General features: G+C 45.3%; 1 protein-coding gene across 7 annotated transcripts in view; it reads left to right on the top strand.

Annotated features, from left to right (window-relative positions):
• The window catches only part of PTPN3 (protein tyrosine phosphatase non-receptor type 3), a 167,643-nt gene that overhangs the window by 126,990 nt on the left and 13,475 nt on the right, over positions 1-27,178 (top strand). For 3 of the 7 annotated variants that reach the window (XM_070795247.1, XM_070795249.1, XM_070795250.1), the window contains exons 15-23: positions 3,011-3,106; positions 5,608-5,794; positions 5,964-6,038; positions 7,318-7,374; positions 8,392-8,548; positions 11,000-11,160; positions 23,481-23,571; positions 23,845-23,906; positions 25,828-25,974. In XM_070795247.1, the coding sequence (XP_070651348.1) occupies positions 3,011-3,106; positions 5,608-5,794; positions 5,964-6,038; positions 7,318-7,374; positions 8,392-8,548; positions 11,000-11,160; positions 23,481-23,571; positions 23,845-23,906; positions 25,828-25,974 (1,033 nt within the window). The remainder of the gene's footprint in view (positions 1-3,010; positions 3,107-5,607; positions 5,795-5,963; positions 6,039-7,317; positions 7,375-8,391; positions 8,549-10,999; positions 11,161-23,480; positions 23,572-23,844; positions 23,907-25,827; positions 25,975-27,178) is intronic. The other 4 variants (XM_070795248.1, XM_070795253.1, XM_070795251.1 and 1 more) reach the window with 4 other exon arrangements.

Below are 27,178 nucleotides of genomic sequence, written 5' to 3'. Positions count from 1 at the left end.
TAATTTGATCCACAATTAGCTGAATCCACGGACTCCCAGGGTCGGCTGCAGTATTTGCAAAATGTTTAAGAAGCATTGAACATGTTTTATATAGCAAATTGGCGTGTTAAGAGGCAAGAAGAAATATCCTGTCAGAGATATCAGATGAATACAGACAGCAAGGAGAGTTCCTTTTGAAAGAAGGATGACGTGCAGTGTTCTGTACCCATGTAAACAAGAGGAAGAAGGAGAGAAAGGAAGAAGAGAGTGATTCAACTTTGGCTCTCAACCCAGAGGCATAGCTCCGACTCTCTGAACATTGTCCTCGCAGATGAGTCACTGTGGTTTGTGGCGTATTTATAGCAGCGCGGCAAAGTTTATGATTATAGTTACGAGTCCTTGGCAGTTTGCTTTGTGCCCGAGCAGGCGGTCCTCTTGTTACCCCTCAGCCATTCTGTGTTCCTTGCCTTGCTTCAGAGCCAAGGCCAGAATCTGCAGAGAAAGAAGTTACCAAAAACAAAAACAACCTGCCACCCAGGGAAGAAATTAAAAAAAAAAAAAAAGGAGGGGGAGTGCCCCAGAGGAGAGAACGACTTTGCGGAGCAGAAAGCTGGAGGAAAACAACTTTGAGGGCAGATGAGGGTTGTGTTTGAAGAACTTTTCAGCCCCCATGATGTCTTGGCCATTTTCTCATTTCCTTCTCCAGAGCCTGCCTTGTTCTGGGGACACAGGGCAGCTGTCGGCTTTTATTTCCAAACTTCTGTACGTACAGCCATGTGAATACACTGATCTGTAGCGTGAAGTGTATTGAAAATGGTTAAGATGGTAAACTTCATGTGTATTTCACCACTGTTTTTTAAAATGTTTTAAAATAGCTTCTGTGCATTGGAAGGAACTCTAGGTATCCCCTTCTTCAGCTGCATCACCAGGGGTAGGAATTCCCTCTGCCCTGTCACCTGGTCACCCAGCCAGTGACGGGCAGCTCTCCTGCCATGGGGCAGCCTGCTGTCTTGGACAGCCTGGTTTCCAGACTGTGTCTCCCCGCAGGAGACCAGCCAGTGACAGGGTTTCTCAGGAGTTTTGTTTTCATTTTCCCTGCACCTTGCCTGCCCTTCTCTTGGTCTCAGGCCGCTTGCATGTGGACATCTGATGACTACTTTAAACCCAGCCTGGCCCAGCCTCAACTCATCATCTTCTGTCCAGCCTGCGGCTGCTCCTGTGTCTTGGTGAGGCCGTGTTCAAGAACCACCCTCTTGGTACCTGTTGGAACGTCAAGCATCCTCAACAACTTCTCTTGCTCCTGCATCATCCAGTTCCTCACCCGTAGTTTCTCTCCTGCAAACATCTCTTGACATGGACCCCTTCACCATCCTCCCCATCGCCTTGCCCATGTATAACTGCCATCATCTCTCAAAGGGATGCTTGCAGCAGTGTTCTAAGTATCCTCCTGTCTTTGGTCTCTCCTCCTCCTTCCAGACCATCCTTAACAAGGGCTCAGTTCAGTTGCTCAGTCGTGTCCAACTCTTTGCAACCCCATGGACTGCAGCATGCCAGGCTTCCCTGTCTGTCACCAACTTCTGGAGTTTACCCAAACTCATGTCCATTGAGTTGGTGATGCTATCCAATCATCTCATCCTCTGTTGTCCCCTTCTCCTCCTGCCCTCAGTCTTTCCCAGCATCAGGGTCTTTTCAAATGAGTCAGCTCTTCGCATCAGATGGCCAAAGTATTGGAGTTTCAACAAGGGTAATAGGCTTATCTTCCTGAAATTCAATCCCGAGCACATCACTCCCCTACTTTTCTTTTCTGTGCTTTTTCAAAGTTTCATGCCTCTGCAAATGCTGCAGATTTGCTTTTTTTTAAATTAGAGTTTTATCTAAAATACTTTCTTCTTCCCTCCTGACTACCTGTCTAAACTGCTACTAGTTTGTCTCTGCCCCCTCTTCTGTGGAGTCTCTCCTGGCCTCCCCAGACATCTGAGCATCTCCCTTAGAGTGTGATGATAATATTTGACTTATCGCTGTACCTTAAAACAGATAGTGAGCTCTTGGAGAGCAGAAATAGTACCCTGTTCACCTCTCCTTCCCCCAGACCTGGCATGATATCTGGCACTTAGATATACAATGACTATGTGGATAGATGGACAGACAGACACATGGTCACATGAAACCGGATGCAGCCCTTGGGTAATGCCCAGACAAGCTCCCAAGTTTTCATAATGGGTGTCTCCTCTGCCACTTCCTGGCAGGTCCGCACATCACATGAGACACAGCGTCTGATCTGCACACCAAGGACTCACACAGATTTACTGCGACAGGTTTTGGTTAACTGTCCTCCGTTAGCAGTTCTCTGTGGTAGGTGCTGCTGCAGGGTGTATGTGGGTGAGAAATTCTCAGAAAATTCAAGCACAAACTGACCAAAATATACCCAGTGCTTTCTTGTTATTGAGGTATCACAATGACCAGGGGGCAGCCTGGGGACGATGGATGACCTGTGACTCCATCAGTGATGAGACAGAGCTCAGAAAGCAGCATTTCTGACCCGTTTTCCCTCCGCCACCTCTGCTACTTCTTACGTGAAGTTTTGATCTTGGGCCCTTGGCGTGTATTGCAGAAATAAAACAGTGTCTCCACATCACAAACACCCGAACTACGGAGACACTTTCTGTTACTCAGTGCACCTTACATCAGGATCCATTTGGATGAGTTGGCTACGTGTTAAGTGCCCTTGGGGAGGAACAGACAGAGGACTAGGGTCTCTCCCAAGCTTGAGAAGCCCATAGACTTGGGAGAGAAATGCCATGCGGAACAGCTCCCACTTCTGTCACCCACCAGAGCCAGCGCCTCCTCTCAGGCGCCCCCAGTGAGAACTGTGAAACCCTTGGTGGGAGCACAGCTTGGCTTGGCTGACAGGTTTGGGGGCGGTGGGGGGTGGTCTTTGGAATTTCCTAAAGTTTAGGAAAGAGTGGTATAGAAAATATCACGTGGTAAATCTTGCCATTTTAACTTTTTCTTTAACCTTGCTTCTCTTCAGAGAAATGAACTCTGTCCTGGCTTTTGTTTCCGATGCCTACTGCGTTTACAGTTCTGAAGCATCGGCTTCTGAGGGCGAGCACCCGTTTGTCTGCCGGTCAGTCCGTCTGTCTGTCTCTGCCCCTTTCTCCTCCGGGAGCTGGGGGTGGCCAGTCCTTCCCCAACTGCTCTGGCTGCCCCTTCTCCTGACTCTGGGACAAACCGCTTGCTGCCGGTCTCTCTCCCTGCCTTTCTCGGCCCCTTTCACAGTTGCCCTCTAAGCCTCGGTGGACCCCCTTGTCTCTCGGTCAGTCACACCTCACGTCCTGCCCCAAGAGGGGAGGATGGCTGCTCAGCCTGGGGTTCTCACTCGTGGCATCCCTGTGCTGCGTCCAGCTGCCACCTTCTGGTTGCGTCTCATCATTTGATGTCCTCCTCGCCATCTGTCTGTCCATCTTCCCCGCTGAGCCGAATGTTACTGCAGCCTGCAGGGAACGTCTGTACGTGGTGGCTCAGCCAAAAAGAATATTGTCATGTTTAATAAATTACCATCTAAAAGTAACATCTCCGCCCATACTTAGAAAATAGGATTGGGGACATAATGACTTTGAATATGTTATTTTTAGTACCGTGGGTTGTTTTGGATAGACCATTATACTGAAAAAGAAAAATACTTTAAAACCTTATAGAATGTCATCTAAATTCTATATGACATATTTCAAAATTCAGAATTTAGAAGTTAGATATGATGAATACAAAAATAATCACACTTTACTGAGAAGCCTGACCTCTTCTGCTGTGTCGCCTTGCTCTTCTGTTTGCATGTCGTCACCGTTTCCATCACTCTCATCTCCAGATTCTTCCAAATACTTGAAGTATGAATGCTGTCGGCAGCTTCATGTTAGAGGTTCAGTTCCACGCCTAGCTGGAAATAGCGTTTCCTGAATCCTTTGGGTTTTATCTTGTTTAGTAGCGTCATGTCTCCCTTTTTGCCACTAGGAGGTGTTCTTAGAAACATGAAAACAGAAAAGTTGCCTACTTGAGGAGAATTTTTTTTTTTAGTTTCCTGTTAACTAAAGTCATTTATTTTCAGCCTGAAAACATCCCACTAGTACACAGCTTTAAGTCCAAAATCTCCTCGCTCTGAAATGCTTTCCCATCCATAATACCCCTTAACCGGCAATTTGAGCACCTTAAGTTCAAGCTCTTCTCTTGCAAATACCTCTATTTCTACACTACTCTGTCACCGAAATTTTGTATTCAGATGAATTGTGATTGTGAATCACTTTATATGAGTAAAACAATACAGATTTTATATTTAAAGTAAGCTAATTTAAACTTTCTGGGAAACAGAGAGGTACTCCATTAATGGAAAAAAAAACCCTGGAAAAGGACCTGAAATACAGGTTTAGTAAGAGGCAGCAGTGACTGTTGTCTGTCTGTCTCACTGTCTTTGTCTGCTCACCTTTCCCATCACTAACCTGAAGTGAGGTCAGAATGTGCAGGAGTCTGTGCAACGTGAGGACAGCCCCATATTCTGTAGGTGTTTTGAAGGCATCTTTTGCTCAATCTGTGGCCCTGGAAGGAGTCTAGTGTGGGTGTGCATGATGCAGAGGAGTTGTGTGCGCTACGCAGTGTTCATCCTTGCAGCCCTGAGAGGTTGGGGAGGATGGTCTTAGGAGCAGATCCGGTGGCTGGGAGAGGGGAGAGGTGCTCAGGGACTCATGTTCATCAGACTCCCGGCGGGTGAGGAGAAAGCTGTGTGACCTGGGGCAAGTTACTCAGTGCCTCTTAACCGGTTTCTTCATCTGTGACATGGGAATGAAACAGATGACCCTAGAGGTCTTTGACACTTCTCAAAGACAGCATCATCCAGTAGAACTTCCTGCAGTGGTGGAAGTCTTCTGTGACTGGTCTTGTCCAGTGCAGGAGCTTCTAGCCACATGTGGCTGTTGGGCATTTTTGAAATGTGACTGGCACAGCTGAGGAATTTTCTAATCTTCACTTCTTTAAATAGCCACTTGTGACTGGTGGCTGCCATATTGGACTGTGCAGCTCCAAGGTACAGAAGGACCTGTATTAGAGAAAAATAAAACCTATGATCTCAGCAGAAGCGATGAGTGGATGTCACAGGTGAATAATGTAAACTCGGATTGATATAAATTGTCCTGAATGTGCAGAGTCAGTCCCATTTCCTCTGGGTAGCAAACTGTCCTGTGAAGCACAGTTATGAGCAGGAATGAGATGGAAGGAAAAACTTTCAACAGTGGAGACCCACACATCTGAGTGAGCTTAAATAATTAAGCACCAGAGTAGCTGGGCACAGGTCCCTTGTTACCCTTCTAAAGCTGCTGAGTTGTCAGCAGTTCTTGGTACTGCCCTGCCCTCCTTCCCCTTTACCCCAAAACTAAAAGCTGATGCTATTGAGGCCAGCTGGGGGTGTGGGCAGCCAGTAGACTCTGGGTGTGCACGAGCCCTGGGCTTGACCTTCAGAGCCCCTCTAAAAGTTCTAAGGATTGGTGACAGCCATGAGATGCCAGGCTCCAGCAGTCAGTATTGTGTGCTCTGATAAAATATTAATCCAGTTATTAAAATATCTCCTCCTCCCCCACGATGAAGGAGTATATCCGAGAACAGCCCAGCACAAAGCTGCCTGACCCAGAAGTCATCCAGTTCTGTGTCTCCATCTTCAAATGCTCCAGGCTCCTGCTCCCCAGATGGCGTCGACCAGCAGTTCCTAGAGGACTTCCACAGGGTGACCAAAGGGGGCTCCGCCGAGGACTCCAGCCAGTACTACTGTGACAAGGTGGGGGGGCGGGGCTCAGGTGCTGTGGCCAAAGCGGGCCAAGCCAGCCGGGCTTCCTGTGTGGGGCTGCCTCTTGGGCAGTTAAGTGGTTAGGACTCAAAGGAATTAGGTTATCACCAATCATTGGAGAAAGAAGTAACGTAATTGACGATTTTCTGACATTTTCCAGAATGATGGTGACGGCTACTTAGTCTTGATCCGCATCACGCCAGATGAAGATGGGAAATTTGGATTTAATCTAAAGGTACATTGTGTGTAATTTATAAGGACGTGTGATGCTCTGAAGCATTCTTTAGATGACTTTTAAACTTCCATTACAAATGTGCCATAGACCTAAGGCTGTGTAGGAAAATTGGCTTGGCCTTCAGAATTGGGAGCTTTTCAATGGGGCCATAGGAGTTGCCTCATACCAAGTGCCTACTCTATGTACTTGTTTATATCCCCTTATTGAGGATATAAAGGGGATTGTTCATATCCCCTTATTGAGTCCTTTTATTAAGTGGTGAAGTTGGTATTTTGAAACATTTTATAGATGCACACTAAGGGGCTTCCCAGGCGGTGCTAGTGGTAAAGAATCCGCCTGCCAATGCAGGAGATGCAAGAGATGCAGGTTCAATTCCTGGATCAGGAAGATCCCCTGTAGGACGAAATGGCAACCCACTCCAGTACTCCTGCCTGGAGAATCCCATGGATAGAGGAGCCTGGCTAGCATCAGTCCATGGAGTCGCAAAGAGTTGGACACGACTGACTGAACACAAGGCTCGGAGAGATGGGAACCCCTCAGCACTGCTAAGAGAGAACAGGGATTCAGGTGCAGGGCCATAACCTCCTCTGTTTCCCTCTAGGCCGGCTCTGCAAACTATGACCCACAGGCCCAATCCCATCTGTTCTTACAAATAAAGTTTTATTGGAACACAGACACCCCATTCATTTACAAATGGTTTATGTCTCCTTTGGCATTTCAATGGCAGAGGTGCTAGAGTGCCCTCTGTCCCACAAGCCACAAAAAGTAATATCTGGCCCTTCCCAGAAAAGGTTTATCAGCTTTAGAGCAGAGTGAGGGCAGGTGATCTTCGCTGCGCACCCCGCAACTGCCATCAAACACTCCTTTCTGATAGCCCAGCAGCCCCGCTGACAGCCAGTTCTCAGAGGTCAGAAGCCCTCACAGTCTGGGACCTTTACACAGCTCCTCCCCTCCAGCGTAAGCGCCTCTCCCAGCAGTGCTTATGGGCTGGGCTTTTAGAGTCTTTTTCCTGAGGATGTTTGCATTTTTTGAAAGGAGCCTGCTTCAGAATGCATCTTTAGTCCATGGATGGTGGGGATGGCACTGGGAGGCTTCTGAGTGGCCTTCTGGTTGACCCACTAGACCCATAGCCTCTGGAACCTTATCATTCTAAAAGGTACCAGCCCTTGGGAGTAGAATACATTTAAGTCAAAGTTGAGCCCTCCCTTTGTGTCAGAGATACCTGCATGTCTTTGGTGCTGTGAACAACTCAAGTGGTTTTTAATGTATACGTTTACAGGGAGGAGTGGATCAAAAAATGCCTCTCGTGGTGTCAAGGATAAACCCAGAGTCACCTGTAAGTACATGTATTTTGTAATTTCCCAAATCCGTTTTCCCGTAAATGGAACAGATTTCTATTTCTGTGTCCTGTTTCTTTTTTACTGGCAGCATAGAGTGTGTGTCAGCGCATGCATAGAGATAGGAAGAAAGCATTTTCCAGAAGCTTGCTGCTCAGTGTGACCCCCGAGGCTGCAGCACCAGCATCCCTTGGGAAGCTTACTAGAAATGCAGATTCTCGTACCCCCACCCCAGACCATCTGGACCAGAATCTGCATTTTTAACCAGATCCCCAGGTGGCTGGGAGGCACATTAAAGTGTAGGAGTCCTGCTCACAGGAAGGCAACTGGGGCATAGAGTTCACTATTCTACAAGCTCTAAGTGGGCTCGTGGGTCTTGGGCCTCTAGGCATCTAGGAGATGATTTGTTTTTTTTTAAGCATTGAGCACCAAAGAGTCCCTGTACCTCCTAAGAAAGGGACCCATTTGGGGGTTTTACTCTTAAGTTGTCTTTAAGCTTGTGCTTTACATTTTCTTACTGCTTATGGCCTCTATGAATTAAGAAGCCTATCAATCAGTTGCACGGCTTCTTGTCCATAACGGTTTGTGCCTTGGGGGTTATGCTTGCAAAGGCTTTCTCCATCACAAGATACCTATATACTTGCTTTTAGCTGACAAATTATTTTCTAACAAAACATCTAGAAAAACAGAAGATAGAGGTATTAGAGTCATGCTGACATTACAGTAATAAGTGAAGCTTGGCTGCCATAGAGAAATGGCCTCAGTACTCTTTTTCACTTTATTCTGAAATGTTTTCATTCGTAATGTAGGTTCTGAGTAGCACTTCTTTAAAATCCCACCACTAGCTACCATGTCAACATAGCAGTGGCTGTAATAAAAATAAAGGCGGTAATGCCAGGGGGAGAAAAGCAGAACTTGGTCGCAGTCTCCAGTGTCCAGGCTCAGAAAGCACCAGGTTCTCCTCTTGAGGATTATGTTATGGTAACGAAAGAAACTCTCTCTTCCCCTGCGTGCAGGCAGACACCTGCATTCCTAAGCTGAACGAAGGGGATCAAATCGTGCTAATCAACGGCCGGGACATCTCAGAACACACTCATGACCAAGTGGTGATGTTCATCAAAGCCAGCCGGGAGTCGCACACGCGGGAGCTGGCCCTGGTGATCAGGAGGAAAGGTAACAGCCCCCGAGGGAGAGGAGCCTTAGCGAAGAGGGCCTTCTTGGGCCCGTTCCTTGGTTTCGAGATGTTGTGCTCGTAGCCAGCATCGGAAAATCAAGAACTTTCCCCCGATGGGAAACAACCCGCTGGCTGACTTCTCACTTGAAAATGTGGAGATGTGGCCCCACAGGGCCGCATCCCTCATGACCAGTCCTCTGCAGGTAGGCAGCACCCCCCACCCCCACTTTCAATACAAGACATGACACTCCTGTCCCCTGTTCCTTGGGTCTGTCTTAGCCCCCCTCCACACACCCCTCTTAGCTGCCTGCCTCTGCCTTCATTTGCATTTTCAACCCTTTCTCAAAGGATCGGGTTATATTTCATTCATGTGCATTTGGTTTCGTTGGAGAGGCTTTAGCAGAATGGGGCCTGAGCCTGGCTGCCTCAAGGCTGTTCTAACTCTGCCTCCTCCTGGGTTCCGGGACCTTGAGCAGATTTCTTACCCAATCTATGTTTCAGTTTCCTCTAATGTAAAATGAGGATGACATAGTCGCTACCTCCCGGGATCCCTGTGAAGATACAATGAGGCTCATACTGGAAAGCATCAGAGATGCTGCCCGGTTCTGGGTGGGTGTCGGAAGGGCATCCTCTGTTGACTACGGCTACTATTAGTGTTGTTGTTATAAAGCAGGAAGCCCAGTCCTCAAATCCTCCTTCCCAGCTTTCAGACACTGAAGGTAAATGAAGCACATGCCTCGGGCCCTGGCCCTGCATCTCCGTCTGGACTCATAGTCATCGGCACAGCCCACACCCCCCACATACCCGCCGTCTTTGTTCCCACTAAAACTCCCAGTGCCAGCGCTCATCCCACCTCCTCCGTGAGGTCCTCCCGAATCTCTCCAGCCCCCAACCCAGCTCCTCCCACCACCCATCTCCACCAAACCCAGCTCCACCCTGGGCACACAGTAGGTGTCACTAGTGACAGTGGCCGATGTCTGTGCAGCTTGAGTGACGTGCCCGCATGGTGTTAGTTGCTTTGCGTAATTATCCTCTTCCATTCTTACGATGATCTCATAAGGTTGGTATTCTTATCCCCGAACAAGGATAACAGTCACAGAGAGGTTAAGTAAGTTGCTGTGAGTCCCATAAGGCCATGTGATGGTAGAGAAGGAAGGAACCCAGCAACTGGAAGCAAGCCTGTCCATCACGTGAAGTGCCAGCTGGCTGATAAGGGGCGGGGCCTTGGGGGAGGGGGAGGGGAAGTGGCCTCTGAGCGCTCTGGCCAGGCCCTGGGTGGGCATCCTCCACCGACCCATGGCAAGGGGCTGGCACCTGTTTGAGGTGAGGAACAGAGATGTTTGTAGACTAGTGGAGTTGCAGGAGCAGTGCCGCTGATTTTCTATAGCTGTCATGATAAGTTCATTTTTAAAATAAACATTTAAATAAAAAAATAGTAGTAACAGAGAGAGTTACAGAACCCATGAAAATCAGTAAAGAATCTGAGCTTCTGTGATCAATGAAACTAATGTGCCCTTTGGGGTCAGACGTGTAGACTGAATCCCCGGGTCCCACCCTGGCAGGCTGGGTCACCTTGGACAACTCTTTTTCCTGTGAGCCTGTAAAGTGGGAATAAATAACTAAATAAGGTGGGAATACTGGTCAGCGCTGTGAGGATTCAGTTCAACTGTGTGGCAAGATATAAAAGTTGTTTCTTCTCTTTTACCTTGAAGACAGTAGAGAGTCACTGAAGGCTCTGGAGTAAGGGAGTGACTTCTCTTTCTGGGTTGAAAGGGGCCATTCAGAGATGATCCCAAAGTTTGAAGTGATGGTGGACAGAAAGAGGCACGTGAGGCTGGGGAAGTGGTGTGCATGGTGGGGAGGAAGAGGTGCTCTGTTGGTTTTTACCCATATTAAGTCTAACGTGAAGGGAGAATTCTGAAGAAGAAGCTAAGAGATGTCTACTCCAGAGCCTCCCACCTAACAAGAGCCTTGAGTTAGAGATGAACTGACCAAGCTCTGTGGGACAGGGGTGTGGGCAGCGCCAGACCCCATACCAGCTTCCTGGGAAAATGCCTGTTTGAAGGGCACTAATGAAAGGAACCTGAGAAGGAAAGAATAGCATGGGTAAGGGAATAATCAGGTTGGAGAAAGCAAAGGGAGAAGGTGTGTTCTCTTCAATGACATGTGTTCCCTTCCTCTTACCTCTGACAAAAACCTCTTGAGTCCTAAACACCATCATTTAAGGCTAACCAGAAAAATTAGTATGTCATTTTGTATAATTAGCACATATTGAATCATTCAACGGGAAGTAGTATCTTTGGTGAAAATGATTACCATGTGCTTAATCATTTAATAAGATGTTTTAAACCGTCTGCATTCAGGTGTCACAAGTGTAATTTGAGGGGGAGGAAACCGATCCCCCGCGCATGGCTGGGCAACCCTGACTCACCCTTTCTTGTCCACTGCAGCCGTCCATTCGTTTGCCGATATCAAATCTGAAGATGAACTGAACCAGCTCTTCCCTGAGGCCATCTTCCCCGTGTGTCCAGAGACGGGGGACACGCTGGAGGGGTCCATGGAGCAGCTAAAGAAGGGCCTCGAAAGTGGGACGGTGCTGATCCAGTTTGAGGTAAGAGACCCCTGGGGTCTCGGTGGGCTGCCCAAGTCATCACCAGTCGGCCAGACTCATCGAGGGACCCTGAGGGGCTCAGGGCCTCCGGGAGAAAGCCGGGGCGGTGTGGCTGGGGGCCATGGCCCATCCCTGAACTCTGACTCCCCTTCCTGTTCTAGTAACGATCAGTAGTCATGGAGAAATGTGTCAGAAACTGAGGAGGTGGGACTCTGAGCATGTTTAGCTGCCAACACAAAAGCTCAGAACACTCACAGTCGAAGGTGGTGGAGAGGCAGCGTGGGCGAGTGCAGAGGGCTGACGGAGGAGCCAGGCCCTGACCCCACCAGGCACGCTGTAATTTGGAGCACTTGAAACCATCCCATGAGGGCGCAGGGGCTGGGTTTCTCAAGTCCCCCAGAACCTCGGGGACACGAGTGGGGATCAAAGTCAGACCCTGTCTTCCCTCCCCAGGAGACACCTCTGCTCATGGGATTGAGGCTGTTGACAAAGGCACACACAGAGACTGCAAAATAAAGTAGGACTCAAGGAGGCTCGGTTTTCAAGTCAGTTTTACTGACCACTAACAGAATATAAATAGAACGTATTTATTTTCCACATTTTTTCAAAGTGGGAGAAGACAGAGTAGTTCATGCAGTTAAAGATAACAGAAGCGAACAGAGAAAGCATAAAACAGGCCGATGGAAGACAGTTGATCATGATTAATGACAGCATACACAGTCTGGATTCATAAATTAGCAAAGTCTCAGGTCAGATTCAAAAGCCGAAGTCTGCACTGCATTGTTTATTGGAAAGCCATATAAAGGGAAGAGTCACAGAAGCAAAACTAGGGAATTTGTCAAATGTTTATGATTGCATATTGATTTAGGAAAGCATAAGTAATGTGAATATCAAACAAGAAAGATGCAAAGCACAGTTTTGAGTGAGAGAGAGGTTTATTTTATAACAGGGGAAAAGAATGTAAATAAAATACATTATTAGAGCAATGTGTATTTAATAACAGTAGAAAGTAAAACCCACAAGTGAAAGGTGAATTGACCCTACCCAAAAAATCAGTAGGGAATGTTGAACTTAACAGCCTTGACAGATAACATAGACAAAAAATAAGTTGAAATCAGGATAAAAGGGTAGGAATAGTAAGATTCAGTTCAGTTCAGTCGCTCAGTCGTGTCCCATTCTTTGCGACCCCATGAATTGCAGCATGCCAGGCCTCCCTGTCCATCACCAACTCCCAGAGTTCACTCAGACTCACATCCTTCGAGTCAGTGATGCCATCCAGCCATCTCATCCTCTGTTGTCCCCTTCTCCTCTTGCCCCTAATCCCTCCCAGCATCACAGTCTTTTCCAATGAGTCAACTCTTCGCATGAAGTGGCCAAAGTACTAGAGTTTCAGCTTTAGCATCGTTCCTTCCAAAGAACACCCAGGGCTGATCTCCTTCAGAATGGACTGGTTGGATCTCCTTGCAGTCCAAGGGACTCTCAAGAGTCTTCTCCAACACCACAGTTCAAAAGCACCAATTCTTCGACGCTCAGCCTTCTTCACAGTCCAACTCTCACATCCATACATGACCACAGGAAAAACCATAGCCTTAACTAGACGAACCTTTGTTGGCAAAGTAATGTCTCTGCTTTTGAAATATGCTATCTAGGTTGGTCATAACTTTCCTTCCAAGGAGTAAGCGTCTTTTAATTTCATGGCTGCAGTCACCATCTGCAGTGATTTTGGAGCCCCAAAAAATAAAGTCTGACACTGTTTCCACTGTTTCCCCATCTATTTCCCATGAAATGATGGGACTGGATGCCATGATCTTCGTTTTCTGAATGTTGAGCTTTAAGCCAACTTTTTCACTCTCCACTTTAACTTTCATCAAGAGGCTTTTTAGTTCCTCTTCACTTTCTGCCATAGGGTGGTGTCATCTGCATATCTGAGGTTATTGATATTTCTCCCGGCAATCTTGATTCCAGCTTGTGCTTCTTCCAGTCCAGCATTTCAAGATAGAATTGATGAATATATACTAAATATCTATTAATACAAAGATAAAAACTTTTTTCCAGTGGCCTGCAGGAGGCCAGGTAGGCTTAAGACTTTTAAGAGAAAAAAAAATTGTAGACTTTTTGCACTGAAAAAACCTCAAAACTGAGACATACATTTTAAACACTAAAACTCAGGTTTTTGGGTGGGGGTGGGGGGTGATGTGTCTGATTTTTTTTTAACTTTTAATTTTATATTGAAGTTTAGCCAATTAATAGTTGTAATAGTTTCATGTGCACGGCAAAGCGACTCAGCTTTAAACATGTATTAAAACACTTAAAACAAGGAGCACTTGAAAGCCAGAACATATCAGTTTTATTCTATCAGCAGGGAATTGGAAGGAAACGTCAAAGGGGAATGGCACTTTGGAGTCGTCCGTTCATTCATCCAGCGAGTGTGTATTAGATATTTATCATGTGCCAGATGCTAGATCAGGAACACATTCAGGGAAGGAGAAGGGGGATTTCTGGCCCCAAGAAGCTTACAGTCTTAATTTTGGTATATTGGTGGGAATGTATCATGAGTCCCAGAAGCAGCTGAAGACCAAGGTTTCATTCCACAGAATGTATGTTCTGTAAGAACTGGAGGTGAGAGGTTTCCAGGAGGCCCTCTAGGATAAGATGTAGTATTAATAGAGGGTGGATAGGATTAAGTGTGGAGGGGAGGGTATCCCAGGATGGTCGCAGACTAAGCTCATAGGCTCAGTCAGGTAGGCAAACAATCCTCCCTGGGGTGACCGGCACTCAAGAATCCTGGGAGACGTCTCCAGGTGATGGAAGCTCTTCGCCCAGGCTGAACCAGGTCTCTTTGATCAGACTGCCCACAAGGAGGCGCTGTGGGCTCTCGGTGAGGAAAAAGATGGCGCCTGGTCTTCAACGGTGCTCCAGAAAATCCCTTCCCCCCTTCGTGTTTTCCGTGTGAGACTCCCCTAAGAGGTTTTCCTTGAGCAGTAATGTTCATTGAAATTCATTAGGAAGATTAAAAAAATGCTTTAGCAAGAAGTATCCGCCTGCCTCCCTGTGGTTTTGAATAGTATTTCCCACAGGGTGACACCCTGACCACCTGTGTGGATATCACCTGTGAAGTGAAGTCGCTTAGTCGTGTCCCACTCTTTGCGACCCCATGGACTATAGCCTACCAGGCTCCTCTGTCCATGGGATTTTCCAGGCAAGAGTACTGGAGTGGGTTGCCATTTCCTTCTCCAGGAGATCTTCCCGGCCCAGGGATCGAACCCAGGTCTCCCGCATTGTAGGCAGACACTTTACCGTCTGAGCCACCGGATATCACCTGAGGAGACTGTTAAACAGCCTCAGCCCACAGCTACTCAAATCAGCCGTACTGGGAGGGCACCTGGGTACTGGTTCTTAATAAGTTCACCAGGAGGCTTTGATGCACAAGCTGATCCTGAGGATGGGAGAGTAAAGATCATACCAGAACCACTGTCCCACCTAAGTCCTGCCTTTAGAGCCTATAATTGGACTACAGAAGAAATAAGAAATGGAGAACATAGAATTTTTTTTTTCTTGTATGTACACATTTCATTCATTTAATCAAAACATTTCCTAGAAATTAAGTAGGAAAACCCTCTTTTTAAATAAATTAATTTTTTCCACACTCCGAAATGTGGAACAAATAACAGCAGAGCTGCTCTTTGATGGAGCTGGTGGGATCCATGGAGCCCGGACTTTAAGTCTCTCCACATTGCCCACTAAGGAATCCTAGACTGTGAAACTCAGCAACCACTGCTCTAGGTGGGGGAAGATGTCTTACACAACTGCCGAAGGAGGGGAATACCAGAGGAAGGCAAAAGGTGCCCTGAATGTGCCTTTACCATGTGCCAAGGGCGTTATAGACATCCTCTCCCAGTAGCCCGTGTATGTGCTGTCATTATCACTATTGTATACAGATTTGTATAAATGAAGGATCAGAGTCTTGGAGAGGTTCTCTCACAGTAAATGGCACAGCCTGATTGGAACCCAGGCAGGCTCAACTCAACTTGTTCTCTTAACAACTATAGAACCTTCATGTAGTTATATGCACGTGTGCTCAATTGCTCAGTTGTGTCTGACTCTGCGACCCCCATGGACTGTAACCCGCCAGGCTCCTCTGTCCGTGGGATATCCCAGGCAGGAATACTAGAGTGGGTTGCCATTTCCTCTTCCAGAGAATCTTCCTGACCCAGGGACCAAACCAGTGTTCCTGCGTGGGCAGGCAGATTCACAGTACCACTGAGCCCCCTGGGAATCTCCTTATATAACTGCTGTTTCCACATGAGAGTTGTTAGAATAGCATGACATCAGAGCTAAGAAAGATCTGAAATGCCGTCCAGCCACGTGGAGTTGAGAAGACTTTAAATCCTGACTCTACCACTTGCTTCCTGTGTGACCTCAGGCATGACCCTTAACCTCTGTGGCCTCTACTTCCCCATCTGTAAATTGGGTATTTCATGGCTGGTTGTTTTCTTGAGGAAGAGCCGATTAACAGTGTTGTGATAGTTTCAGGTGAACAGTGAAGGGACTCAGCCGTTTGGAATGGACAGGTACACGCTGCCATGTCTAAAAGGGATAACCAACAAGGACCTACTGAATAGCACATGGAACTCTGCTCAAGGTTATGTGGCAGCCTGGATGGGAGGGGAGTTTGGGGGAGAATGGAAACATGTATATGTATGCCTGAGTCCCTTCAATGTTCACCTGAAACTGTCATGGGCTAGTTGTAAGGGTTAAGAGGAGATAAATACTTAATGTGTTGTCTGCCACATGGTCAGAGTGCAATAAAAAGTAACAACTATTACCATTTATAAATAAAGTCTAAAGAACTGGCCCCATCCATACAAGAAGTGGAACCCAGCGCTGTCTGACTCCAGAGTCTTGGCTATTCTGTTTCCCCACCTTCTGCTCTTCCAGTGCCTTCGGCAGGTGGCAGCTTGACTGTTGGAGGCTGTGTCTGAGAGCAAGAGGCAGGGCCTGGTTCCTAGCAGGGGCCCAAGCCACCCTCTCCCCGGCACAGAGGACCTGCCCTGGGGGATCTCGGCTGTGGATGGAATCCCTTTTGCGATGATAACAGGCTGGTTTTCAGAACAGCTTGCTTGGAAGCATTTTTCATTAATGGAATTCCCCTGTCCCTCCTGTGGCTTTCAGTAAACAATTACAAATGTGTTCCAGAAAGCATTTGGTTCCAGCTGTAGTAAAATCACACTTAATAATTAGCGTTTCTATAGCACTTTGGAATCCACCAAGTGCGTCTCACATGTGTCGTCCCAGTTGACTCTCTCAGCAGTTCTGTGAGACAGATAGGGGCAGAATTATTCAAATCACTCCTTTTGTAAGTGGCAAGAACAAGGCTCAGTGGCTGCAGGACTCTCCCAGTGCCACCCTGCCCGTCAGAGATAGAGCTGGGATTAGCATCTGTGTTGAAAGCCTATTGTCAGAACTCACCAGGTGTGACCCAGTTCTCCACCCAGCCTCCAATGGGAGCTCTTGTCTTCAGGAGCCACACAGTGTGAGCCATTCCTCGTGACCCATTTGCCAGCGTTGATCACCAGCCTCAAACTGCCTCAATGCTGTGTTCGGCCGAGGTACGGCATTCCTCTGTCTCTCACGTAAAGGAGCCCAGACTTGGGGTTCACAAGGCCCAAATCCGTTACCACCTCCAGGACGCTCTCCTCTAAGGAACTCATTGGCCCTGCCCCAGGGTCATTCCTTCCTGAGTAACCTGTGGCTCATTTCATGCTTTTTCCCGAGTTGAGCTTTCTGTGTAGGCAAGGGAGGGGGAATGCATTCAGTACAGTCAACCCTGGATAAGAGCTAAGTGGTGATGCGAACTGTCCTTTGAGAACCAACTTCCCAGCACACGGAGGTCCCTCGTGCCCATCCTCACCCAGTGGCCGTGCAACCTCTTTGGAGATTTGTGGGATGCAATTAATAGAAAACGAGCAACATCTGTCCTCTCGCCTCCCAGGACTGATGAGTTGGAGGAGTGTCTACAGAGCTCCATCAAAGGTCATGCCAGGCTTGGAGACCCCTGCCCCTCCCACCTCAGCATCTTCCCTATTTACCAAAACCAGATGCCATCTTTTTATCTCTTCTGACCACTGTTTTTCCTGAACCTGCTCCTACATCATCCGTTAGAAGAAACATCCATTACTGTCAAAGCACGTGACTTACTACTTACTGGTTGCTATGATCATTGTAAAGTTGATTTGGAAGGACAAAAACAGCTGAAGACTTAACATATGTAGGAGTACCTTCAAGATTGACGCTCACACCAAAAAGCTTTTTTTTGATTTTTCAGATTTTTGTTTTAGGAAAGGCAAACGTTATCAAGTATAACATCTATGGAATACAAGGAGCAGACTGGGGGCTTTGGAATGAACACATGTGTAGCCTTTACCTTTCAAATGCCAGGGACCCATTTAAAGCGGTTGCCACCCCAGCTCATTGCCAAGGATTTCCCTGTGAAAGAATAAGAATCTTATAAGAATGCTTGAGTCTGCTAGCACTGGGACCTGTATTTGGGACTGGGATCTGAAGTAGCACTCTCAAAAGTCCCCAGATTGCCAGCCACAGTGTCAGTTCATTTCGGCAAACCTGTATAGGAAGGTAGGGAGAGATTCTTGAGTCCCCCCAAGGCAGTGTCCTGGCGCTCTGACTGGGTCAGGTACAGGAAAGATGAAAGTCCCCAATGTGGGTGAGCTGTTGATGAGCGGGGAATTGTTCTTATGTCTGCAAAGTGGAGAATAACCTCTCAAGGCCTTCATGAAAAGGGGCTACTCTTAGCCTAGTTACCTGCTTCTAAGCCACCTCTTATCCTGCTCTGTTGTTCAGACCAGCAGATCCCATCATTCTGCCTCACTACACATTTTTATTGACCACGCTGGCCTAGGGCTTTAATGGAACAAGCAAGTTGCCTGCTTTCATGGAGACCGCAGTTTAGTGCTTGGTACAGAAAGCACAGTATATGACTGTCTTGAAAGTCTTTGCCCTGCATTGGACCGTGGGTCATCGCCAAGGGCATGAAAGGGAGTCTCTTTCCACCGTTTGCTCTCCTTGCCCATTGTCCCTTCAACTCCCTTCACTTTTTGGTCTTTTCTTTTTTTCTTCCTCCTCCTTGAGTTGTCAGCCTTCAGGAATTCCAATAGGAATTCCCTCTTGGTCTGGTGGTACAGTTGATGGGGTGCTTGCTTCCACTGTGCCCAGCCTTGCCAGCATGTGCTGGTTGGAGCCAAGTGGGTGTCCAAGGCCTTTATCTGAGGGGTGTGAGCAGGTTTCATATCTTTGGTTGGACCAGAAGTCCGAGGAGATCAGTGTCGTCTCCTGATGTCCTCTCTCTCTGCTTTGAGATGATCTTTTCAAAGGAGAAATGTTTAAACTGGAAAACTGATATCTTATCCAGCCCACGCAAACCATGCTGGTCTGCTCCAGCTCCCAGTGTTCAGTTTTCTGTCTTTGAAGGCCAGACCCAGTGATACTGTATTTAAAGCTCTACTTGAAATACAGCTGTCCCAGAGCAAACCCTCTCAGCTGATCTTCTTATAATTCACCCTTGGTTTCACAGCTACTCAGAGCTAGACCCTGGTGGCTCACATGGTAAAGAATCTGCCTGCAGTGCAGGATCCTCAGCTTTGATCCCTGGGTCAGGAAGAGCCCTGGAGAAGGGAATGGTAATCCACCACAGTACTCTTGCCTGGAGAATTCCATGGACAGAGGAGCCTGGCGGGCTACAGTCCATGGGATTGCAAAGAGTCAGACATGACTGAGCAGCTAACACATAGAATTACACTCTGATAGCGATTTCACTTTCACTTTTCACTTTCATGCATTGGAGAAGGAAAGGCAACCCACTCCGGTGTTCTTGCCTGGAGAATCCCAGGGACGGGAGCCTGGTGGGCTGCCGTCTCTGGGGTCGCACAGAGTCAGACACGATTGAAGTGACTTAGCAGTAGCAGTAGCAGTGATGAGAACAAAGCACTTGAGGACATAAAAATTAAGATTTTAATAAAACTAAGTGGTCTTACAACCCTCCCTGCCTATGACCTTCCTCAGCCTCCTGATTGCTCTCATTCTAGGGCAGAATTGAGGGGATCTTAACGACTGGCAGTTCTTGCCTGCTTCGCATACCTTTAGCCCAAGAATGAACAAAACAAACTGTGTCTTTCCAACAAGTAGTTCTTGAAAGAGCCGTGTCTCGAGTTCTGCCTAATAGTCTTCAGCTCATTTTCTCCCATCCCTGATTCTTCCAGAAAGCCATACCTGTGTTTCTAACACATCACTGTCCAGTCTGGACCACTCTTCCTCTGGGCGGTGTGTTCACACCCAGCCTGCCACACAACTTACAAAGTCTGGAGAAGAGTCAGTAAATTAAAAGAACTTGAAAACCAACTGCTAACTCCTTCAGAAACTAAGTGTGTGAATAGGACTGAAGCAATCCAGTGGGAAGAACATTCAGTATTAACCTTGGCAAGGCAGGCATAAAAATGAGTGTGTTGTCAATCCTTCTAAAGCCGCCCCCCCCCCAAAAAAAAACAAAACTTAGCTTTACTCACCCAATTTTTTGTAAAAAATTTTTTAGTTTTATATATAAATTTCTTTTGTTGTAGCTCTTTTTATTATTTTATTTGAATTTTTAAAAATTCACATTGTAATAATTCAAGCAATTCAGAAATCTCCTTTAATTTCTTTCTGTTATAATTTACAAATAATAATTTGATGTGTATCCGTGCGTACTTGTTCTGTTGCTCATGGAAATATATTTTATACACACGTGTATGTAAGTGCACATACACACATTGTACACTCATTGTACATATGCTGCTGTGTATAGAAATGGGATCATCACTGTGTTGTTCTGCCACTTGCATTTTTCACTTAAATACATGAGTGGATATCCTTTTGAATCTGTACTTTTAGTCCATCTTAAAAATCACTGCAGATGGTGACTGCAGCCATGAAATTAAAAGACGCTTACTCCTTGGAAGGAAAGTTATGACCAACCTAGATAGCATATTCAAAAGCAGAGACATTCCTTTGCCAACAAAGGTCCGTCTAGTCAAGGCTATGGTTTTTCCTGGGGTCATGTATGGAAGTGAGAGTTGGACTGTGAAGAAGGCTGAGAGCTGAAGAATTCATGCTTTTGAACTGTGGTGTTGGAGAAGACTCTTGAGAGTCCCTTGGACTGCAAGGAGATCCAACCAGTCCATCCTAAAGGAGATCAGCCCTGGGTGTTCTTTGGAAGGACTGATGCTAAAGCTGAAACTCCAATACTTTGGCCACCTCATGCAAAGAGTTGACTCATTGGAAAAGACTCTGATGCTGGGAGGGATTGGGGGCAGGAGGAGAAGGGGACGACAGAGGATGAGATGGCTGGATGGCATCACTGACTCAATGGACGTGAGCCTGAGTGAACTCCGGGAGTTGGTGATGGACAGGGAGGCCTGGCGTGCTGCAATTCATGGGGTCGCAAAGAGTCGGACACGACTGAGCAACTGAACTGAAACCGATTCTATTACTTGCACATAATTTGTGGTATGACTGTATCATAATTTAAGTCGACAGTTCTCCCTATTAGGAAATATTTGGGCTGTTTCCAGTTTTCTACTAATAAGAAAATATTTTGATGCAGATAAATTTCTTTGATATGTGTCTTTATGCACTTCTGTCAAGTAAAGCCCAGGGTGTGCACATTTAAAGTTTTACAGATAGTTCTATAGTACTTTATTTTTTTATTTTGCTTTAATACTCTATAATCTTATCAGCACTTACTCCTGAGATACTTCATAAACTTGTTGCAGTTAAAGCCCTTTGCTAGATCTATGCTTTTCCACTAAACCATCTCAAGTTGATTACATTTACATATTTGTTACTTGGAAAAGAAAAACTTCCTGCCCCCAGGTTAGCATTACTGATTATATTCACTTAATTAGATTTCACTTCTATGAAGTTAGTTAGAACCAAAATGACATTTAGGGGAATTGACTGACTCAGATATTCTCCTTCTCCCGGAATCAAACCAAAACTTCTAATAAATCACGAATGTATTTCTAGAAGGAGCCTGGAGAGCACATTAAAGCTCATAGACATCTAAGAAGTTGCTCAGTGGCTACTTGATTGTTAGGAGCTGAAATTGTAAAGATGATTAATACTTGAACTTAGGGAAATACCGGAAATTCTGAACATTTGGTAAATGTATCAGACATAATTATCATTACCAAAAATCTCTCTGCTAATTGTCTGCTGTGCAGTTTGTTTGTTTAGTAAAAGAACTAATCGGAGAAAAAGAAGAAACAGACCAACAAAAGCTGGTTTATAAAATAAAAACTACAAAATATGCAAAAATATACAGGGAGAGACATTGTTCTGCCTCTCTATTCACATTGCAAGCACATTTTAATTGATGATGCTGGCTGCAATTTGGCAAACTAACCATTCTCATGTTCCCCTATAGGACAACTCCACTATATACATACATATCTCCTCAAAAATATGCTTTAATTCAGTAATTCTGTTCCTGGGAATATTTAATAGTAAAAAATGGAAAACAGTTTAATCAAGAAGTGGAATAAAAGTTAAACTTTGAAAACTTATAGATTGTTGAGCTAGCTGAAATCATGTATATAGAGAATATTTCAAGTATTTAAATGACACAGGAAACTAGACATTATATAATAAGTAGGAGAAACAGCCTTCAAAATTATGGTGATAGTTCCCAGAACACTTCTTGTGAGACGTGAGATCCTCCATGGCCAAGTTAGCTTGAGAAGTGCTCTAATCAGAATTAAATAAGCGTATGCACTGCAGGTCTTGCCATGCTAGAGATTCATAGAATATAAGATGACTTACAGTATTACCTAAATTTCCTTGACCTTGAAACTTATTCTAAGCACCACCTAGTATAGTTTTTTCCAGAATACTTGGGTTCCATAGAACATAATATAGGAAGTGCTAATATATGTTGTCTCGTTTTTTGTTTCTAAAAAAATAATGTATCTGTGTGTTATGTGTAGTTACACATATGATTACATACATTTGTATACATGTGTGCATAAAAAACAGATAAAATAGATGAAAAGGGATATCTCAGGTTTTTTGTTTATATTAGTCTGAATTTTTCAAATTTTCTGCAAAAAATCACTTCCAACACTAAAAAAAAAAAAACCTTGAGAATTCCCACAAAGTTAACAAAAACCACTGGTGAATATTGTTTCACACTCTAGTTTGAAGTGGCAGATACAGTTGTATAGAAAAGAGAACTCAAAAGGGCAGGAGGAAACTTTGAGAAGGAATAGATGTGTCTTGGGGCTTCCCTGGTGGCCCAGCTAGTAAAGAGCCCATCTGCTAATGCAGGAGACAAGATTCGGGTTCCATCCCTGGATCAGGAAGATCCCCTGGAGAAGGAAATGGCAACCCACTCCAGTGTTCTTTCCTGGAAAATTCCATGGACAGAGGAGCCTGCAGGCTACAGTCCATAGGGTTGCAAGAGTCAGACACGACTTAGCGCTATCTTTCTTTTTCAAAGAGAAAAGCTCAAGCATTAGAGTCAGATCTGAGTTCAGCCTCTCGTTTGTAATCTTGAGCCAAGCTTTTCATCTGTGCCTCTTGCTTGCAAAATAAGAACACTATTAAATACCTTTCCTAGAGCTGTTGTTGACATGACATCAGGTACAGTACAAATGTGTCTAATATGTGCTTCTAGATATGCAGTGAGGGTTTTAACAATTTTTGCTAGTGATTGCATGCATAGGGTAATACCTCTTTAAAGGAATACTTAATTGAAGTTTACTATGTATTGAAATAAATGTTTTTACTGTGGAGGTATACTTCTCAAATGATGAATGAAAATGCTCTTGTTCTTGGCAAAGAACGTGGTTCACTCCATTAAATTGGAGGTAAATGTTTTTAGACTAATGTAAATGATTTCTATTTAATTTTTAGTCAGAACTCTTTTCTTTTTTCCTCTGCTCGCTTTTAGCTCTTGTCAAATAATTGTCATGAAGATGAAGTTTTACTTACTGTGATCCATTATCTGTGACTCACACTCCTTCCTATGACTTTTTTCCCCCAAGAGTCTCATGTTTAAAAAAAATCCATATATATTGAAGAATTTAGTCAGTTTCTCATGGGATTATAGAATTTCTTACTGGGAAGATTTTTCTCAATATATAAAACCACTATTAAATGTTAAGATTTGGCTGCTGTGAATGATAAACTTTACTGTTAGAGTATGTTTTCACACTCTTCATAGCTGTTTTTTCCAATTTTTTTTTTTTTTCACTTCCCTGTTTGTCATATAGCAACTCTATAGAAAGAAGCCTGGTTTGGCCATCACGTTTGCAAAGCTGCCTCAAAATCTAGACAAAAACCGATATAAAGATGTTCTGCCTTGTGAGTATCTGGCATGAATGCCTCCTCCCCCCACACACACTGAGATAATGTTTCCCTTTTTAAAACAGATTGTCTGGTATTCTGGAACGACTCTCAGTGTGTCTGTAAACACCACCGTCTTTATTGCAGCCATTTCAAACTCAGAACAGTTGGGGAATAGTGTTTATGCTAATGAGGCAAGGGCTGCAGATGGGCTGGGAACTGAACCCTTGTTTACTTGGGGTGGTAAAAATAACACTCCGAATAATCAGTAAATTTCTTTCTCCTCCACAGATGACACCACCCGGGTATTGTTGCAGGGAAACGAAGATTACATTAATGCGAGTTATGTGAACGTAAGTTAGAATTCCAGATCATGAGAAAAAGCACATTAATCGTTGTAACAAGCGTGACAGCGACATGCGCGGTGCTTTGCAGTCGGTGAACTGCTTTGCTATTCACGGTCTTGTCTCAGCACCACAGCAGCCATTGAGGGAAGGCAGGACAGTCTCATTATACGGAGAATGACACTAAGGTTCAGAGATGAAATCATCTGAAAAGTCGTAAAGCTAACAGCAGAGGAGACCAAAACTCAGCCTTCTGTCCTCAACTGCTGACCTTTAGGTGTTTTGTTTGGCCATTGGTACATTTGTAACTTTTTGTCTTTTTCCTCCCCATCTGATTACTACAAATAAAACCACCATAGCCCCAAAACAAAACGTCAACAATTTCAACTTGTGGTGGGGAAAGTATTCATTTCACTCTGAAAATGCATCTTGGGCAACTTAGCCTCTCTGAACCTCAGCCTCTTCATCTAAACCAGGGCTCAGCACACTATTTCTGTAGAGGGCTACACCGTAAATATTTTGGTCTCTGCAAGCCAAGGGACAAAATTGAGAATATTAATTAGGTACTTATATATACCATTTCAAATGCAACCATGCAAAAATATCAAAAAAATACTGTTAGCTCGCAGTGCAGCATTTAAATTTGGCCCTCAGCTCACTGTTTATCTGATCTAAATAAACAGGACTTCTCAAATTCTCAGATTATAGCATGATGTCAGTAACTACCAGCAAGAATGGGTCTGATCAGTGATTCTACTCATTCCAAAGCATCTGTGAGATTCATTGACCCTCACTTTCAGCATTTCTGGTGTCCTGTGATTAGAGCACTGAAATGGTCGGGGCGGTAAGACCATGCACTCGGGTGGAGAGTGGCTAAGACCAGGGCTGAGAAAGCCATTAACCAAGCACCAACCAAGCCATGAATTAGGCACCTCCATTTACTATCCCCACCTAAGAATGAGTGAATCACTGTGCTGTTCCAAAGCTCAGCCAGTTCTGAGTGTTCTTTTACAGAAAACAGTTTAGGGACTTTGCTGGTGGTTTAGTGGTTGAGAGTCTGGCTTCCAATACAGGGGATGTGGGTTCAACCTCTGGTCGGGAAAGCAGGATCCCACATGCCAGCTAATAAGCCCACACACTCTAGATCCTGCATGCCATCACTAAGACCAGACCCAGCCAAATAAATACTTAAAAATTTAAAAAAAAGAAAAGACTTAGTTTAGAAGTAAAAGCAGAGCAGGGTAGGAAAGGGATGACAGTTGCACTTGTTTTAACATTTTAACATTTATCAGTTTGGACAGTACCTATTGTGAGGTGGTGATGTGTTCAGGAACTTGACTCTGATAATCATTTCACAGTGTATATGTATATCAAACCATCATGTTGTATACCTTAAATATATACCTTTTTTATTTGTCATTTATACCTCAGTGAAGCTGGGGAGAAAAATTGATCAACTGAGTGGCACAGACATTGGCAGCCATGCAGAAAGCAAAGTGTATCAGTAGTTGGTGGCATAAGCCTATGTGGTTTATGCTTCAAAGAAAATATTTTGATAGAAAACCCTGCATAGGAAAAGTTGTGGGCATAAGGATTGGCATGCGTTGCTGAAAATGCAGATTCCCAATATTGATTATATTTAGGATACAGCAGAGAAGGTCATTTAAACTGTTTTCATCTTGTAGGTCCACTTCTGATTATCACCTATTGAATTTCACATAGTTTTATCTTGAGTAGCTAGCATTATTGTCAAACACCTTTGAAGCATTTTCTAAAGTAGCTTTTTCTTTGATTATTCTTATTGGCCAAACACTTGGTAGAACTGTTCTTCTGGTGTGCTGACAGTCACCAGCTCAAAGTGTGTGAGCTGCAGTTCCCTGTCCACCTTGTGGCAGTAACAGATTCTAATGCCTGAACCATCTCCTGCCAGATGGAAATTCCTGCTGCTCACCTTATGAACAAGTACATTGCCGCTCAGGGACCCCTGCCACATACCTGTGCGCAGTTCTGGCAAGTGGTCTGGGACCAGAAGTTATCACTCATCGTCATGTTGACGACTCTCACCGAGCGAGGCCGGGTAAGTGGCTTGACGTCCAGACAGGCGTGCGTCACTCTGTTCTCTGCTGGAACTCGAACTTCAGAGCTGGAAAAGGCCTTACTGAAATGTCACCCAGTTCAGCCCCCTTTGTGACCCGTGAATCTGTACACAGCTCCTGATGGACAGCTCCAGGGATGAGAAACTCAGCCCTTCTCCTTCCCACTTGCTGGCCTTTCCGAGCTAAGCAGTAATCAGACAGCCCCTTCCATTCCTGCCTTGAATCTGTTACAGCAAGCTGGAAGGCGCTTCCCCTTGCCTCACCTGCCCCAGAACTCCTGGGTTAGCTGTGATCTCACCCACCCAGGACATGTGCTGATCCTCAGAAGAGCAGTGTAAGGGCCAGGTTCACAATGGAATACAAAGTAGAAGAAATTACCTCTGTCAGTCTCTGCTTGTGTTACAGCAAAACCTGATGCAAAAAAAAAAAAAAAAGCTAAGAAGGGCTTAATTAGGAGAGCAATGGCAGCATGCCATGTTCAGCCTGACATGTGTGTTTCACAGGAACAGATCGCTGATCATGTAACTGAAGTCAGTGTGCAAGGAGTGCTGCGTAGCATGAGTTCTCTAACTTCTGTCTGCATCTAGATATCTTCATGATGAAATGTTCATCTGGAAACATTCAAAAATCAAATATAAATTAATATTTAAGGGATCTGTGTGCCACTTCCTCCCAGGCCTGTCCTCAGTATATAGTTCAGAATGCCAGACAGATCTGTGCCAGAAGTCAAGAGTATAGAATTGGAATGGATCGTACGTGTGAGGAGATCAGTCTACACTCTCACCCCAAAGAGCAAAATCAGGATTCCTGCTAATTCTGGAGAGCCTTGTGGGTTCACCTAGGCTGTCCCAGGCTGATGGCTCCCCACCTTGGCTAAAACACTTCCAGGGTCCATCCGTGGGTTATTCAGCTCTGATTTTCAAAAAAAAAAAAAATCCCTCTTCCTAATGAACTGAAATCCACAGCGCTTTGAACCCCACCCCACCAGCTTCTCTTGCCTGGAAGACACAGTAGTAAGTGGCCCTTCTCTTGCATGCAATGCCCTTTCAGATATCTGAAGATAGCCTTGGACTGCCATTAAGTGGGTGGTCAGCAGAAATTGTCTGGTCTTTGTCTCAGTGTTGCTGTGGAATCAGTCTCCCCATTTTGTACTCATGCACTTGACTCCTGAGACCTACACTGAGG

The sequence above is a fragment of the Bos indicus genome, chromosome 8 (assembly GCF_029378745.1).
Source record: "Bos indicus isolate NIAB-ARS_2022 breed Sahiwal x Tharparkar chromosome 8, NIAB-ARS_B.indTharparkar_mat_pri_1.0, whole genome shotgun sequence".
Lineage (NCBI taxonomy): Eukaryota > Metazoa > Chordata > Mammalia > Artiodactyla > Bovidae > Bos > Bos indicus.
Note: the sequence above shows the minus strand (reverse complement) of the source record. Positions and strands in the feature narration are given on the sequence as shown.